Source organism: Puma concolor, chromosome B4, assembly GCF_028749965.1.
Source record: "Puma concolor isolate L17-30 chromosome B4, mPumCon1.1.hap2, whole genome shotgun sequence".
Taxonomy (NCBI): Eukaryota; Metazoa; Chordata; class Mammalia; order Carnivora; family Felidae; genus Puma; species Puma concolor.
In genome coordinates, this window is record NC_141673.1 from 62271254 (window position 1) to 62289570 (window position 18317).

The following is an 18317-nucleotide window of genomic DNA, read 5'->3' on the forward strand; positions in this document are numbered from 1 at the left end:
TGAACTCATTTGTAGTTAATCCCAAACCTCAGCCCCGAGGAACTACTGGTCTGCTTTTTGTCTCTAAATGTGTCTTTAGTGGACATTTCATATAAATGGAATCCAATAATATATAGCCTTTTGCATCTGGTTTCTTTCAGCTTATTATTTTTGAGGTTCTTTCATATTGTGGCATGTATTAATTAGTATTGCGTTTCTTTTGTTGCTGAATAGTATTATGTGTAGATATACCGCATTTATTCATCCGTTCACAAGTTGATGGACATTTGAATTGTTTTCTGTCTTTGGCTATTAAAATGCTGCTATAAGTAATTGTGTGCAAGTTTCTTTGTGGATATATTTTTTCATTTCTCTTGGATAGATCCTGGGATCAAATTTATTATCTCTTTTAAGTATAGGTTTTTTTTTCGTTTTGCCTACTTGTCTTTAAGAAAGCATTCGATTTTTTTCCCCCTCATTCTTTCCTTTTTTTTTTTTCTTTTTCTTTCCATTCTTTGTGCCCAGGGAGCACAATACTTGGGAACCTGAGAAAAATTTGGATTGCCCTGAGCTAATTTCTGAGTTTATGAAAAAGTATAAGAAGATGAAGGAGGGTGAAAATAACAAACCCAGGGAGAAGTCAGAAAGTAACAAGAGGAAATCCAATTTCTCGAACAATGCTGATGATATCAAATCCAAAAAAAAGAGAGAGGTAAGCTTCCTTTTCCCTTTTCCCCACAAACAATTGTTTTGCCACTCGCCCACCCTCCCCCTGCCGCCCCGCCCCCGCCCCCCCTCCCCCCCAGCCTTATTATGGTTGTTTCTTTTCTAAGGATGGTCTGCAAGGTAATTTGTTGAACAAAAGAGCTTCCAGGGAGATATGTTTATTGACTACAGCGCCCCCTCCTGGCTGAGTGAGAAATGTAATACTGTATGCGTTTCACTGAATTGTATTAAGGTGGCAAAATTAAATCCCTCTAAAACAGGCAGCCACTCTCTGTCTTTTCCACGAGTAAGGCAGCTAGGTTATCTTAGATGGGGAGGGACTTGACATTTTTAAGTCTACAAAAAAGGGCTTTAAAATGTTTACTACTTTACTTTTTTCCTTTTGTTCCAAAGGTAGCACTTACTTTCAAACTTTTATATTCTCTTGCTTTTTAAAATTGAGGTGTAATTCGCATAACATACAGTTAACTATTTTAAAGTGTACAGTTCAGTGGCATGGGTATTTTCTCTTTTGATCTTATTCTACATATTCCAAATAAATTAATTTTCATCTCTTGAATCTTTTTATTGTTCAGTTTAGAAAGTGTGTTTATGAAATATTGGTTGATTCAGTTGCTTTAATCCTTCTGATCTTCAGCTCTCAAATAACTAGCATAAGCACTGTTCTTACCTCTCTTTTTTCATCTATCTGTGTACACACACATACATACACACACACCCCACCAGCTTCCACTCGTTTATTTCAAGGTTATGAAGCCTTTTGTGTTGAAGGATGTATCATACCCTTAACGTTTAATAAAAGCATAAGTCCACTTCTCAATCTTCAGCATCACTGCCATAAGCGTCTCTATTTATCTTCATTCTACTTGGTACCCATTTTTCTAGAACATTAGTTCTCAGCCCTGGCTGCATATTAGAATCACCGGGGGGTGGGGGGGGTGGGCGCTTAAAAAAAGAAAAGATCCAGTACCCAAGATGCACCCCAGACCAATTACATTTAGATTTCTGTGGGTCAGACCCCTAGGCATCAAGGACCTATATATAAGTGATAGAGAAAAGGGGAGATCAGCATTCCAAAAGAATTGAAAATAAGAGTAAAAGATTGGAAGCTACAAGTGAAAGTGGACTCTGGGTTTGTGTTTGTCTCCTTATTTGTTTCCCTGATTAATTTTATTTTTTACAACCTTATTTTTTAAAACTATTCTGGTGAGGGGTGTATATCATTATGGTATAGTGTACTGATGAGGATTTGAGAATGCCTTCCCTTCTCTAAGGAGCTAAGACTTGGTTCTTTTTTTTTTTTTTTTTTCCTTTTTTATTAGTCCTTTGTATTCTGTTTTTTTGTCATTTGATTCATTTTCTAGGTAAGTAAAGAGACCAAATGGCACAGTGTAAGACTTGTGACTAGCCATTTGTGCCATATAGTTTGTTTTTCCTCAACATAAGGTTTCTGTCCTTTTGAAAGGAACAATCTGGCTTAGACCTACTGGCCAGCATAGAGAGTTGTCTTCCGAGGCCAGGTTCTGATGCCACTGACCTTGAAAACAACCCCCACACGTCCCTTACATTGTGATGTTCATCTGGGGCCCCTGACAGCGTTCTCAGCAGTGCTCCCGGCTGTCAGGTAGGCAGCCAGAAAGATAGGTGATTGTATGTTTTAAAGATACAGGAGGGGATTACGTTTCTTTCTTTAGACCACTGCAGAAGAAATTTGTTAGTCGGCATTATGCCTGATTTAAGATTACTGCCTGTGTGATGATTTTAGCATTTTCCTCGCCTCGGCTCCTTTTCAGCAGCTTGAACATTTTTCTTCCCTTCCCTCCCTATGTGGCAAACTGTTTTCAGCCGCCAGCTATGATTTACGACTCAGTTCGTGCGCCAGCATTCCAGCTGTGAGCAGCTGTGTGCACATCTGGGAACCTCCTCCCCTTAAGCGCCCCCAAAAGAGGCTGTGTTTTTGAGTCAGTATCTCCCCTGATCCGTGCATGGAATTTCCTTCCCAGTGTGGGTTCTGGTATCTTTGGGGACCACCTGGATCCTGAATACTTTGTATCTCAGAAAAAAGCAGGGTGAATGTCAGATCAAAGAGATTTTATTATGAAAATCAGACATCAGAGATTTAGTTCATTTGGGCAGTCTTTCTAAATCTTTTTTATGTTGCCACTAGATAAGTTTGCATTATTTTCTATAATAAGGTTTTTAAAATTACCTGGTTTGTCTAAATTTTCACCATTTTGCTCGCAACCAGTGCCATCACCCTTGAGTCGGGTGTACTCTTGTCTTGATTGCATGATTACATTTTGGCCAAGTTTGAGTAATCTAGAAAATGATCAGTTTGTTTTAAATCACTGTCCAGTTCTGTTCTCTAATGAACAGTTCTGTTCTCTCCTTCAGGAGGGGATGGGCATAGACCAGGCCCTCTTCTCCAAGCATGTGGGTATTGCAGTATGTGAGCTCTGAAAGAAATTTGCTGTTTTATGGTACTGCCTTGAATCATTCTTACTGCTGTTCTTTCATACATATAGAGGACTATGTTAAAGAAAAAAAGTATTAGAAATATCGGTCACTGTTAAACTAAATGTCTAAAAAATTAAGAGGTGGTATATTTGAAGTTTATAAAGCGAAAAAGGGTTTAGTTCAGGTAAGCATGGACTTGTTTATCATCTTGGAAGCAGCATTGTAGGGGTAGTCAATTCATAATATCAAGGAGGTTTGATTACAGGGTTAGATGAGTTCCTAGATGATGATTTCAGGATGTCTTACGGGATATGAAAGAGTTTTGGGGGCCATTTCCTAATCCTGTGAAGGAGTATTAGAAAGACAACTGCATCTTCTTACAAAAATACCTCTTAGCATCACTGTCACTGGCTGGCCCACTATTGTATTTCTTAAGTTCTAAGAATTCTTTGAATTGGTGACAAAATGAACTTAGGTTGTGCTTTGTTGAGCTGAGAAACAGGGTTTTTTTTTTTACTCTTCTCCAAGCTGTAAACTTTCTTTATCTTCTATTTATAGCAGAGCAATGATATCGCTCGGGGCTTTGAGAGAGGACTGGAACCAGAAAAGATCATTGGGGCGACAGATTCCTGTGGCGATTTAATGTTCCTAATGAAATGGTGAGAGAGATTGGGCCTCAGTGTACAATTGTGTTTCTTTGCCAGTGACTTGAGTTTGTATGGAAGATAGGGAAGACCGGGTATTTCCCAACGAAGAGTTTTGATTGTCAAAGATCTTTGGCTCATATCACCTATTAGTATTAACGGGAATTATGATTGAGAATGAATTTAAGATATTCCCAAGCTTTGGTATTAAGCCAAATTACATTAGCCCCAATACCTAAGGTAGCTTTAGGTAGGAACCCTATAGACATGACCTAACCATTTATTTACACAGTTCTGAATCATTTACCATCAGACCATGAGCCTGTGGCCATGAGATGGGAGTTGAGTGAGGCTTTCTGCCATCACTGAGGATCAAAACAACTGAATGATGTCTAAAAGAGAAAAATAATCTCAACAAAAAGCTTTAAGACTAATACTAGCCAAAGCATAAGTTATTTCATCCGGTGGAGGGAATGTCTCTTAGAGGAAAGTGTAGTTACTTCCCCTCAATTTGGTTTCTTAAAGACAGGGTGATTTATGGTGTGGCCCTCACCACCTCTCTGTTTCCAAGTATTCTGGGCTTGTGATTTAAGCTTGGTCTCTAAATAGAGGCTTCATGCTGCATTGCTGCTGAGGAAGCTAATTTACCTTAAAAGTTGTAGAATCAAAAGGTTTAATATTTTATCTGATCGAAATTTTGCTGGTAAATTACCCAGAAGCCTAGATTTGAAGAATCATTATACTCTGTCAGAAGTAAGGAGCTGTATTGACTGCTTTTCCCACTCAGCCATATGCGTTACACGATTTACATTCACATATTAACTAGCTTTTTTTCCCCACCGCAGTCCAAATTTGAGTATCTGCTCTGAGCTGTGTGTTTTCCCCTCCTCTTTTCATCTGTAATACTTACCGCTATGAATTAAATATCTCCGTTTTCTAGAAAAGGAGGTAGTTGTCTTTGCTCAAGTGTCGGTGGAATTTTAACTTAAAATATTTTTTTTCTTGATTTGGAATCCTGGTTAAGACTTGCTGTGTTTTTCTGTCCTACATGGTAGTAGAGCCTTTGTAAACTTGGATAATTGAAATTTGCAGTTAATTCCTACATTTCATTTTAGTGACTAAATTTTACATTCTCCTTTATTCTCCCTTGTATAAGTACTGTTGCTGACTTAAATTTCTGTTTTCTTATTATTCCAATCCATAGTTCTCTCCAAAAGGACAATGAGTGTTTAAAAGGCCACAAGATGAGGAAGGTTAAGACCTTTTCACTCAGATGATCCAGAAACTGGGTTGATCAATCTGTGCATAATCAATAGGACTGAATGTAGGTTTGATCGTGTGTTCACTCACATGCTCATACACACAAATCAGAATTACAGGAGCGAAATTTATATAATTTCATTTTCAGCCTTTTGATTAAGCCTTCTGTTTTTCATCTGAGTTCTAGCTGAAGACTTCTGTTTCTGTCTGATGTGGTAGTTAAATGATACTCCCTGGTAATTTTTATTTACTTGAATTTCTCCTTGAAAATATTGAGCTGTTAGGGTCCTTCTCACCTTGAAATCAAGATGGAGAGGAAATCAAGTCCGTTAAATCCATATAACAACATAAACCTTGGTTTAGATAGATTATCTCTCATTCTTACTTCCTCTCCTTCTAAGTCTCATATTCTCTCTCTCCAGGAAAGACACAGATGAAGCAGACCTGGTTCTTGCAAAAGAAGCTAATGTAAAATGTCCACAGATTGTGATAGCATTTTATGAAGAGAGACTGACGTGGCATGCCTATCCTGAGGACGCGGAAAACAAAGAGAAAGAAACAGCAAAGAGCTAAAGGAGGGGGTGGTCTCTGTCATTTCTCTTTGTATATAATACATTCACCTCCCTGCCTCCTCTCCCTTCTGCCCACCCTGTTCTATCCTAAACACATCCATAAAAAATGTGCTTATCACTGTGCTCCACAGGAGAAATGTTGGTATTGGTTCTCTTGTAACATAACTGATGGTCTGATTCATGATAAGTGTCTCTCTGTGAAGACCAGGCATTTACATACTGTGTGTAATTCCCACAATTTTTTCCTTTGCCCTGATCTCTTCCTTCTGCTCCCCTGTGACCTCAAGATGAGTTTTAACTTTTTAAACATCTTAGAGTCTTGATCTTTTCAGGGTTAGTTGCTTTTTAGATTGGGGGATTTTGTTATAATGATGATGAATTTTGGTTTCTTGCTTTGGTTCTTAGAACATGTTGATGACCAGCTAGCTTTTGTTTTGAGATGTTGGGATGGAAAAGATGTTCCCATCTTTTTAAAAAGCCAATAGCAACTGCCTACCTGTTGGGGCTTTCCCAACCTCATTCAGCTCTACCCAGTAGAATACAGGGTTCCTGGTGTGGTCTTCTGGGCCACCCTCTGTTGTTCATCCCCACTCATCCTCCCAGAATAGCTCCATCCTTTGGAGGACTTGAAATTTTACACTCAAATTTGTCAAGGCACTCTTAGCTCCAGGACTTTTGGCCTTGTTTCTTATCAATCCTTGATTCTACTTCTGCAAGGTGGTGTAGTCGGTCATACAATGACAAGAATATTAACTGTGGAGATTTTTAGCTATTAGTACATGAGGATGATGGGGTAGGATATAATTGTCTTTATTATCACATATGGTATATATGTATTATTTCCTTCCATCCCTCACATTTGGACTATATATTTATGTAGGTGTGAGTGACTGCCTGGTGCTTGCTTGTGCCAAGGTGCTAGGCACCCTCCAGCCCTGCCAACTTTTGTGGCCTCCCAAAGCATTCCTGTTACCAAAGAGGCTTCAGACCTGACTCTCACTTCTCCGTGGACCCAAGTGTCCCCTCCATACCATTATTTTCAGTGGGGAATTCTTGGAGGGGAGCCATCGGCCACAACATCAAATTTTAAATATTCATAGTGTTTATAGTCCTAAATTTCCTGCTTTGTTGACTCCTGGATTTGCCACCAAGAGTCCCCAAAGTATTATAATACTCTTCCCTTTTTCCACCCTCAAACTCTTTGTTGTATCTTATTTTTAAAAATGCATTTCTGTGGAAGACTATCACCTTAGAGTGACAGGCCCTGGCATTAGCATGCTGGCACAACCTTCTGTCCCTACTCAGCAAAAGATTTCACTTTTGGCTTCCTCCTGCTTTGCCATTATATTGAGAGATTATTACCATATCCTTCTGCCTTTGTGCCCCAAGAAATGCCCTAATTCTCTTTAACCATTTTCTTTCAGTTGGGGGGGGGGGAGGGTGGCTAGAGAAACAAGACTAAAAGTAAGGAAATAGCAGGGTTATGAGCATCTGTGTCCCAGTCCAAAGCTGAGGAATTAAGAATAAATGCTTGAAATAGCCTTAACTCTAGAGTTCACCAGCCATTGAGGTTGTTTTTGTTGTTGCTTTTGATTTTTAAAACATGTAGCTGTCTGGCCAGGAGCATTCAGCCATTTCTAGATGATTCAGAGTAATCGGGGGAATGGATAGATTGCTCCAGTCCACAGATGAGCTGAATAATATGCAAATCATATACCCATTCATAGCATTTGTTACCATTGCTTTCCTGCTCAGCTGCTGATTGAATTCTGTGTGCTTGTATAAATTATGTCAAAAATTATACTGCACAGTTGAGAAGACAGCTGTTGCTGCAGTGACATGACAGACTGGAACAATGAAGCTTTTGGTTTAAGTCATCCAGGAAAATCCTTCTGAATGGTAATGTGATTGGGTGAGAACTCCTAACCCATAGCTCAAGTGGGTAGGAGTTTTTATCTCCATCTTTCTTTACTCTGAAAGAATTCAAGGTCTAGATCAAGTGCTAGATAATTGCTTAGTACTTAATCTGATGGGCATCTAAAAGAAAGAAAGGATGGTCAGGAAACAAATTTGTCCTACAAAGAGCCAAGAATATCAATTAGGGTAGACAAGAATAAGACAAAAGTAGGCCAGAGCCCCTCAGGAGGTGATCTGGGTCTGTTGATTTGCAGGTGGAGAAAATCACCTCTTATCCATGTAGCCAGTGTGCCTCCCAGGAGCAGTGGGCCTGTAAACTACAGTGACGGTATTTTTAAGACCAAGACCTAGCATTGGACAAAGAACACCATGGAATTATTTTGTGCTGAGATTGGTCCTGAGAAACCTGGGGCATGTGGTTGCCGTGGTTATAGGTAATATTTAAGGTACTCATCAAAACCTGGTTTTCTTTTAACAACGAAGTATCATCTACAACTCATCAGCCCTTTAAAACCTTACTCTTCACTCCATGTTTTCTGTTCACAGTTTATTGAATCATGGTCTTGTACTGAGTGCTGCCAGCACGATTTTTGTTGTTTTCCCTGACTACCCACAGCTGCTTCGGTAGGAATGTAGGGAGCCAGGGGCCAGTATTGATTTCAGCCCTCAACAGAAAGGAAACCAGATGCCCGCCTGTGCCCCCGGCATTTGTTAGTGCTGAGTAGCTGTGCTGGCCCTTGCAGAATTGCAGTCTCAAAGGAAACCTGTTTTCATGGGGCTTTCTCCTCAGAAGAGTTAGTAGCCATGGGCTAAGCACTCCTAAACATCTAGGTCTCAGGTACTCGAAATATGTTTTTCCTGTGTTTAGTCTTCTTTCAAAACCTCTTTCTGATGCTGAATTTCTTCTTGTAATCAACATTCAAGGACCTTCCTTTCCACAGAAAGTAGCAGAGTCTTGCCCAGCAGAGTTTACCAAGGTCAGGGTAGCTGCTTTTCTGAGCCCTGAGCTCTGGGCCAATGCCCTCATGTTAGGATTAGCTGTTAGGAACATCGGTCCTGATGGAAGCACCCATTTTTAACCTGGAGAGGGCCGTATCATTTTCCCTCTGCAGTCCAGTTTTCATCTGCTCAAGGGAGCATTTGAGCCGGTGGTGTTCCTTGATGCTCACAAGTCTAGGTGGTCCTTGGCTGTCTTACAGCCATATGTGTGAACTGCTTTTGATTGGTGATGAAAGATTAGTCCTGTTTCCATAGCTTGGGCAGTTAGGTTATTCTTAACTGTCTTCATTTCTGTTCTGTAGCTGGCCTCCTGGAGGCCATTTTCCATCTGTTCAGGTCAGATCCTAGGGCCTTTGGGAAGGTGCTTGGGATTTTCATCTTGTGATTCTGTTGGGTTGGCATTTAGTCCAGCTCACCTAAACGGTCAGGGGTCAGAGGGATCTATCTTGTGTCTGGGCTGGGGAGCAGTTTTTGCCCTTAGGGTTTGAATTTGAGGGCCTAAAATACTACTTCGCAATGCCGTGAGAACCCCAGGAAGGGTTATGTCATCAGATTTGAAATGTGGAATTTGTTTCTCACAAATGAGGTCAAAGGAAAAGCTCATTTTGCACCATGATTCCATCCTTTTGGTTTAGATTCTTAGAGTAAAAATCACACTGTTGCGATCTGTACCTTTGTAATCGAACCGCCAGGTGAGCATACCTGTGGCAGGGTGGAGAGAGGAATGGTCTGGATCCAGTGTATTCGAGTTTGATGCTGGCTTTACCGCTAATCGTAACAGTTACGTTTTCAAAAACAGAGATTACCAGCGTTGCATCCAGGAGTATATGCTTAGAAATCAGTGTCCCCACCCAATTAATAATAGTGGATTTGTATTGAACTGTCCATATTCCAGCCACCTGAGTGTACGTCAACATTCTTTTTATTCAACAAGCATTTTTTGGCCTTGGGGGGGTACAAAGTTCAAGAAGACGCAGTCTCTGGCCTTAACCTTGATGCTGATGTGGGATGAACTGATTGTGAATAGTTCAGTGTAATAAATACCATAAATGGGGACACATTTCTGACTTGGGGGCAGTAGGAGGGTGACAGTTGATTCATATGTGGAAAAGACCTGTGACCTTGGATGAACTGAGCTAACTGGCCATAGATGGACTACAACAAGGACTTGCTTTATTTCAGAAGATAAGGATAACTGAAGGTTGGTTAGAAATGCTGTCGCTGAGAGAGAAAACAGGTGAGTGGGGATTGAGAACCCCTCATTTTGATCCCTGTTTTAGGCTCTTTGCCAAAGTATTTCTTAAGATCTAGTGAATCCTTGTGTGTGGAAAGCGTATTATCTGTGTTGCATATCCAGTTCAGTGTTGGTGACATTATTGTGGGTTCTGTAACACTTATTGCCATCAGAGTTGCTAACACCTTTTTCATTTTCTCATCCCTTTTGGAAGAATTAACGTGAGGTTGGCTTTAACTCTGAAACAAGGACATACTTTTCAGTGACAAGAGATTAGCCACAGAGAAGGCTTGGGGCACATCTAACATGTGAGCTATGTATTCTGTGCAGTGTAGTTTTATTTAACACTACAGGGTGGTGATTTCTGTCCTGGAAATGCACATACCCTGAAGTTTCGGATATAATTAATCTAGGGAAGTCGAGGGTGAGGCCTAGCCCTGTTAAGAACCAGTTTAACCATAAGAAAATTCTCCATTCTGAACCGTATAACCACAAGAAAAAGATACTTTTCGCTGCCTGGGTAACTGAGAATTGACTAAACTTTGGTAGAATTCCCAGGAATGAAGAGTAACTGTTCTGGAAAATTACAATGTGCAGGTTCTTTGGATAGCTTCATAAAGACAATTCTAATTTCTTTGTGCTTGTGCTGGATTTCTTGAATTGTAAACTACCTCATCTTGTCTTTTTAGAGTGACTTCAACTTGTCATTGCCACTCTATAACATCATGCTTGACTTTGGTGGTTTTCTAACATGGAGTTTTTTCTATGCCTTGACAGCACATTCTCTTGCCTTTTCATCCGGATCCTCATTTCGTCATCTCGTATTGTTCTTCTGTCAGAGAAATGTTTTAAAATAGCTTAAAATCTTGGTTTATGGGAAGTGATCCTCCACTGCTATTTGTCTCTGGGATCAGTAAGAAAGAGTTAAAACACGGCGGTGGGGAGAGGGGATAGAACCTGCACTGGAGGCAGCTGAGGAGGGAAGAGCCATTAATTAAGACAATTTCAAAGTCAACTGATTGTGATCATTAATGTCACAATAGATCAAAACCTAATTATCACAGCCTAGGTAAGAGCCATCAGTATTAATCGGAAAATCTAATAGGAAACTATTATCAAGAAATTAGGCTAAATTGAATGCAATGAACTTTTTATCTTGCCAGTCTGTTTGTGTGTGAGTGAGAGAGAGCGAGCGTGCGCGCGCGCTAGAGCTGTCTGTGTCCCCTGGCATTGACAAGTATGACCTCACAGTTGATCTAGGCGCCAGTGGCCAGTTCATCACACTTTTTGAGGAATTCCAAACAGACTGAACCTGAACTGTCATTGTCATTTTCATCAGTCTTGAATATTACCATCACCTGGGCTTGTCCAGTGTTGGTCAGGAGTAAAAAAAGGTGTATATTTAGATCTTGGGATGGTCAGTCCTTCCTGGCATTAGAGTAACCCTGGTGGACATTATACCATGTGTGTTGGCAAATCATTCTTTGAGCTTCTGAGGTATGTTAAGAGTCCAGCTACTCTGGTTACTGTGAGTGGGGGCACAGAGGAAAAGAGGGGCTTCCTGCCTGGAGATTCTTTAAGGAGACCCGAGAAGATAGAGTTTAATTGTGTCACAGCACTTTTAGGGCTCAAGTCCGTGTTTTGCAGTTTCCAGTAGCTTTAGGATTTGATTCAAAGCTAGGACTGACTGTGTATTTAGTTTTTTTTCCCCCTAGTTTTAGGACAAGGGTCATAATCATTACTACCAGAGTCCAGCCGTAGTCCAAAGGAGGGGGGAAAGTGCTTTTCCTTTTAGCTTTCTTTTGTCAAAAAGTTAGGCCCCTGTCAGGATTTTAAAGAATATTACGAGAGTCTTACAAGTAGTTCTAGAGAACACTTCATCCCTTCTCCCTGAATGGAAAACTAGGGGTCACCATTCATATCCTTAATTTTGAGAGCCATTCATGAAGATACTGCAACTCCTGAGGTTGGGCTGGGACAGAAAGTTGGAAAGATGCCTTGTGGCCATTGAGGGGAAGGACAGTGGCAGCAGAAGGATCCCTGCCTCCTGCCTCATCCCATAGGGACTGCTGCTGCCACCGGCACTATTGTTGCTAATCTTGCCCCCCACCCCCTCCCCTCCCAACCTTGCAATTCCACGCACGATCAAGATCACCGCTGGGGACAAGGTTCTCGTTTAAATGAGGTTTTGTTCTTGAATTTCAGGATTTAGGAGTAGGGGTTCTCACACAGAACTCTGAGAAATCAGCGTGACTTAGTCCTTCACCTCTTAACGATAAAGTGAATATTTCTTTATGAAAGAATTCATGCCCTTAATGCTTGAAATGGAATTTTATTTGCAGAATATCCATTAACACGTGACTTTCAGAAGCAGTTTGTGTCTCCAAGCTTCCTTGTGTTATGCCAGATAAAGAATAGGCCCTCTGTTAATACTTGTGGGTTGATGGAGATCATCTAGTTTGCAGTGTAAGGTATACCTGCTGACTTCCTTTGCTTGCAAGTGCGCCCTAAGAAGTAAAATGCCCTGGGGAGTGGAACAAGAATTGAGTGGATGCTGACTACGTGTGCCAACCTCCTCAACTGATTCATAATGGCTGACCTTGGGCAAGTCACTCCTTCCAATGCCTCAGTTCCCCATCTGTCAAATGGGGTTAATGATACTGACCTACCTCACAGGGGTGTTGTGAGGCATTGTAAATCAAAGTTGGTAGAGTACCGTAGGGTCCTCGCTGGAGGATGCCTTGAGCCGAAGTCTAAAGTCTAGGCCTGACACGGGCTTTAGTCCTCACTGAGCTGTCCCAAGGTTGGAACTGCCAGTGACCTCGGCAAGTTCTCTGCCCCCCACCCCCACCCCTCATCAAAGCTGCTAGTTCAGATGTTGACAGTGTTTTTGTGAATGTTGGAGTCTTAATAGTCCAGACTTAGGATGTCATGGGGGAAGGCACTTAGTATTTTCTATGTCTTGCATCCACGAAGAGAGGCTGTTCCATACCCAAGAGTATTGGATTAGGGAACCACGAGGCAGGGACGCTATTGCTTGTTTCTGCAGGTTGGGTGTTAAGGTCCTGTTCCCCATGGGATTGGAGCAGACTCCAGCTGTCTCAGGAGCAAAATGAACACAGTGGGCTGAATTTATAGCGTTGATTTTATTGCCCCCTGAATGGAATCACTGCACCCTCGCCTCTCCATAGGAACCAGCTGGTTCAATAAACATAACCACTTTGTCCATCCCCTACCAAAAGAGCCACTGTGGGAAAGTTTTTGTCTAGAGATACATTTTTAACACTCAGAATGAGGCAGTGATACTCCTTAAAGCTTCATCCAACTTACTGTACTCATTTGTCCTCTTTTTCTCAGTGTCCACAGTCTGAATCTGACCTTGACCTCTTTTTCCTCCGGTTTGGGAAAACGGACACTATTTCTACTTGCCCAGATGTGGGCTCAGCCAGCTCTTCCCCACAGGGCTCTTTCTCCTTTCCCCTCTCCTTGGCCCTAGATGTGTAACCCATGGAAAAGCACAAGGTCCTGGCCCCTTGCTGCAGTCACATTCCGGTTCTCCGCGCTCTGTGGACTTTGTTCACTCAGCGCTGGCGGCACCAGGTGGTTCTGTGGAGTTCTGGAGGGTGGAGAGCGCAGTCTGACCTCCTGCCTCCTGCCAAGTAGCCAGGAGTTGACTCACCCGTGGCCCAGCAGCCCTTGCCCTTTCTCACAGGATGGGATCCGAGAGACTCAAGAGGCTGGGCTTCTTTCCGCACTCTGTCCCATCCTGAGTCACAAAACACATCACACTTGGTAGCCAGATTTCTAAGTGGAAAAATGGGAAGTTGAATTCTCTATGGATCTTTTTGGTTTGTGGGGGAGTTTTGGTTGTGTTTCTTGGTTTTAGTTCAGCCAAACATGTCTGCTTTTCATTTTTTTTATTTTTTTAGGATAAGTGATATATATATATGTTCGCCTTTTAAATGTAAATGTTTAAAAGTAGGCAATTTATGTGTTTCCACAACTGACATTGATGCAGACCTCATTCTCTCCCCCTCTTCCACCCTCTTTTCCCTCTTTTCATACTCTTGTATTGGTTCTAATAAATGGTTGCTTTTCAAATATGGATCCTGAGTGGTGGTTTTGAAGATGCGGGTCTGACACCCTTCCTTAACTTGGGCCCTGGAATGTCAACTAGTTGTCACAAATGTCTTTCCGAAAGAGCTGCGAGACTTCAGAACAAGGGCTTTTTTCCTGAGGATTGTTGGTCTCTGACTTTCTGCAAATCGCCACAGGGTGGCGCAAGCCTGAGGGAATAAGAGACCATGTATCCTGTTCCCTATTCTATTCCCTAATAACCTGTTGAGACTGCCTTCCTGGTCTCTGGATGCACTCAGCGCTATGCTAGTGGCCCAGAGAGTAAATATTAGCCTTCAGCCTCCCAGGGACCCCCAGAAGAGTCCGCTCCTGGTTATGAAAATTTGTGGAAAACCATACTGACCATCTAAATCAGGCTTGAAAATCCCAATGTGCGTGAGCTTGTAAATATAGCTATTTTATTATCTTTTCTGATATGCTTCACAAGTGCCAAAGAAACTGTTTCTCTGAGGACCTGATTGTGGGTCAGGAACGTGGTGGGGTGGGGGTAGGTAGCAACTGGAAGTTGGATTAGGAGGAAAGTATGTTAAATAATAGTTTATAATTATTAATTAGTAAAAGCCTGATGCGCTTTTCATTCTAATGGAGACAGGCAGAAACTCTCACCGAAGTAGGGTGAGGAAGCCAGAGGGGTTCCAGAAGCCAGACCTCCTCCCACTGAACTGCAACCGCCCCCCGCCCCCGAAGGCTGAGGCCTCGTTTCCACATCTCTTATCTGCAATTCTTCCCTCTCGTTTTCCCTTCTTGCTGCTGAGTTATAGGGTCTCCCCAGCCTAATCTCGTAAAGTCTTATGAAGACATCTGTAGGTTGGCTGGTTTAATGGTCCATGACCCCATAAACATGGGACAGGAGAGCCATTTGGTCCACTTCAGAGCCAGCCCCTTCTGGACATTATTTATTTCCCACCTCCGAAGCCTGGGACTGCTTGCCCCCTTCCTTCCCTTTCCTAGCAGCTCCCGCACCCTCGCGCCACTTTGTCTCTGCCCAGGGCCCGCAGAAGGCGCGGCTCCAGGGTTTGGACGCCCGCGCCCCCGCTCCTAAACAACTGCGTCTTGCTTTTTGTTTCCCTCCAGTGTGTCAGGGGGTACGCCCGCATGGCCCTCATTCAGATGAGCTCATCATTGCTCATAACTCTTCTCCCAGGAATGTTGCCTCTCCGTGTGCTGGGCAAGCCCGGAGCCGGGCTGTTTTGCCTCCCCCTTTGTCTCCCCTAAAGAGCTGCGGAGCTAGTGAGATCGATGCGGCACTGACAGCCGGGGGAACGCGGAGGACCGAGTGTGGGGGGTCTGTGCTTAGGTGGGTTGCTGAGTGCACGTGGTCTGTTAGAGGAAGCGGGGCCCCCTGGCAGCCTCTACCTTTGGAGGGGAGCGGGAGCCCCGGTTGTCGAGGGCTGCTGCACGTGAGCATGTGCAAGAGGGGAACCCATTACATCCTGAGGACATGCCAAGCTGCTACCCAAGTGACCCGTGGAGGAGGGTGGGGGCACAAGGCAAAAGCTGGGGCCAGCTGGTGTGGTGAGCGTGCCATACAGGCACTGGGGATTCTTACTCTGGCAGAGATGGGGGGCAGGTAAAGACCAAGTGAGAAACCTCTTGAACCCTCCTGCTTACAGTTGGGGACCGGCTGAAGGCGTGGGAGGGGAAAGGTCTGGTCCTTGGCTCCTCGGCCTTTGTTTCCTCTTTCCCTGCCTCTGCTCTCCTACTTCCCCCACCCCCTCTGCAGCTGTAACATCTTGCTTTCCAGGTGCCGGCTCCCTCCTCTCTCAGCTTCTGTCTTTATTTGTGTGTCTGTGTTTTTTATGGTTTCTCCCCTTTGTCTACTGTATCGTGTGTGTTTTTCTCTTTCTTTGTCTTTTTCCTTCTCATTTCTGGTCCCCCCACCCCATGTTCTCCCCACCCCGTTTAAATTTCATAAGCAGCCTCAATTTGGACATTTAATTTCAACCCCATCAAATTATTATCTTTCTTGCAACAATCTGGGACTCTTTATGAGCTCTTTCTACCCCATGCCACCTCTGGAAACAGGTGCATCTCTTTCTGTGTATAATGTGATGCTCCCTCCCAGATGGGGAGAGGCGATACCTCATGCCTTTTCTCAGAAAAGCCTTGTGTGATCATTTGGTTATGAGCCAGGGAGAGAGGAAGAGAGGCTGAGAATTGGGCTGGCTTATAAATTTGGGGGCTGCTGAGATGCAAAGGTTTGGGATTATCACTGCACTCCTTCCTTTCTTCCCCCTTCCTGCTGCTGCTGTTTTCTGGGGAAGGAAGCCAGCCGGGGCCGTTAGCTGCTGGCTACAGCGAGAAAATTCAGCTTCTAGGTCTGCAGCGAGGGTGGGGGCGGGGGCGGGGGCAGGTGAGATCTGCAGCTCTGGAGAGGAGGACAGATGAACTGAAGCCCTTGCCTATGCTGTGTGCGCCCAGGATGGACCGTTCCTTCCTTCTGTTTCCAACAACCATGCAGCACCTCTCTGCCGCCTGTTCCCCCTGATCCCTCTGCCCAACATCGGAACCTTCTGCTGCCTTACGTTTCAACTTCCAGAGACCTGGGCCTGACAGCACCTTTGTCCTCTGTCATGTGCCCCGCTTCCCCTAGTTCCCTTCTCACCTTTCTGGTCTTATCTGCACAGGGACCTGGGAGGTAGAGGGGACAGAGCCGCCACGATGCTCCCAGGAGAGAGCAAGTCTGGCCTACTTGCTTCTCAAAGGTGCTGTGAAGGGTGGGAAAAACCTCTCCTGCTTTGAGACCAGGATACAGAGGATGCCCCTTCTTTCCATCTTTTCTCTGCCCTTCTTCCTTCTTCCTTCTTCTCCCGCTCATTGTCCTTTCTCAGTTACTGTTCTTCCCTTTTCTCCTCTCCCCATTTTTATTTCCCTGTCTCTAGGAATACACAGCTAATAAGAAAGCTCACAGGAAGAAATTGAGAGAGAAAGTAAAATACGGATTTTTTTCCCCCTCTTCCACTTTGCAGGTGGGGGGAAGGGGAGTCCTTCTCTTCTTGGGGACTGAAGCATCTCTCCATCCTCAACCCTCCTGATTTCTCTCAGCAATGATGTCTAAAACAGGGACTCTTAACCTTGACAAGCAGTTCCTATTTTTAATTGGGTTGTTCATGATTTTGTATGTGAGAGAGACCCTTGTCATCCCCACAAAAACGGAGTCTGTTCTCTGTGTGGTAATTTTCTGTTAAAAATGTTAAGATAATCACTTGGTAATTTCATAACCCTCCTCGAGGTGATTGGAGACCAGGTTGCAGTCCGGCTAAACCAACTGGATCCTTCCTTGTTTCTGTCTGAATTTTTCCTGCCTTTCAACATAGGAATAAAAACTTCCTTCCATTGTTGCCCCACTCATCAACCTAAGGGATCACGGGGGCAGGTAGAAACCATTTCCCTGATTCTCTCCACCACCCCTAAAAGGCAGGCCCAGCCTGCTGATAGAGGGAAGTGAGGGAGAGTGAGTGATCGAGTGTATTCACACCCACCTTGCTTTTTTCACTCAAGGCAGAGAAGAGGCTTTCCAGTTTGGATTAAGGAGCTGGGTCAGGTGTGGCTAGGGACAACATTGCTCGGTTAGAGGACACGGAAGAGGGAGAGAAGGAGATACAAGGTTGTCCCCGTGAGAAACTGGGAGAGTGGAATGAAATGAGAAAGGGTGGGGGATGAGGGGCTTGGAGGAACAGACGCTGGGGTGGGGGGGGCGCGGGGGGCGTGTGTGTGCCAGAACCCAGATGCGAGGGGTGTGCAAGCTTACCGAGGGGCCTGCAAGGCCGCGTTCTCTGCTCCAGGCAAAATGTCTTCTTCACCCAGACACAGACGGCTGGCACTTCACTTCTGAAGAGCTCTGGGCAATGAATCAACTTAGCATTTACCCTCATGTGTTCTGAGTTAGAATAGTCTTTGCTCTGAACTGGATGAGTGCCCTGAAAACCTAAAATATATTTTGATCACTTCAGGAGGCCCTTTGGCAGCAATGCTGAAGGGCTTTCATTTCTACCGTGCTGTGGGGGGTGGAGGGCCTGGAATCTTGATATTTCCTTCCCTCAATCCCCAATCCCGCTTCAAGTGGTCTCAGGAAGTGTATGAGGGGGACCGTGTATGGGGGAGGGGAGACTGGGGGTTGGCAGTACAGGTGTCTCATGGGCCGCAGAGGGGGGAACCCTAATGTGCCTTAGAAACTCCTCAGAACTGAGTAGCTATTGCTGTCTCCGAAGAGGAGCTGGGGCACACAGCTCCCCCTTCCTCCCAAAGAAATGGTAGTTCTGTGTGTCTATGAGAATTCAAAAAATACACTGTGCTCATGTGAATCTATGAAACCCCACTGGGTCCAAGTTGCATCTAATGGAGGGGAAGCAATGGCCTAGGTAATTCAAGGTAGCAGATAATCCTCAACTT

At 43.9% G+C, this 18317-nt stretch overlaps 1 protein-coding gene across 5 annotated transcripts in view; it reads left to right on the forward strand.

The window, feature by feature from the left end:
• Nucleotides 1-13893, forward strand: part of CBX5 (chromobox 5) — a 44985-nt gene extending 31092 nt beyond the window's left edge. For all 5 annotated transcript variants that reach the window (XM_025930468.2, XM_086713193.1, XM_086713191.1 and 2 more), the window contains 3 exons: nucleotides 505-691; nucleotides 3721-3821; nucleotides 5489-13893. In XM_025930468.2, the coding sequence (XP_025786253.1) occupies nucleotides 505-691; nucleotides 3721-3821; nucleotides 5489-5639 (439 nt within the window). In that variant the 3' untranslated portion in view covers nucleotides 5640-13893. The remainder of the gene's footprint in view (nucleotides 1-504; nucleotides 692-3720; nucleotides 3822-5488) is intronic.
• The last annotated feature ends 4424 nt before the right edge of the window (nucleotides 13894-18317 follow it).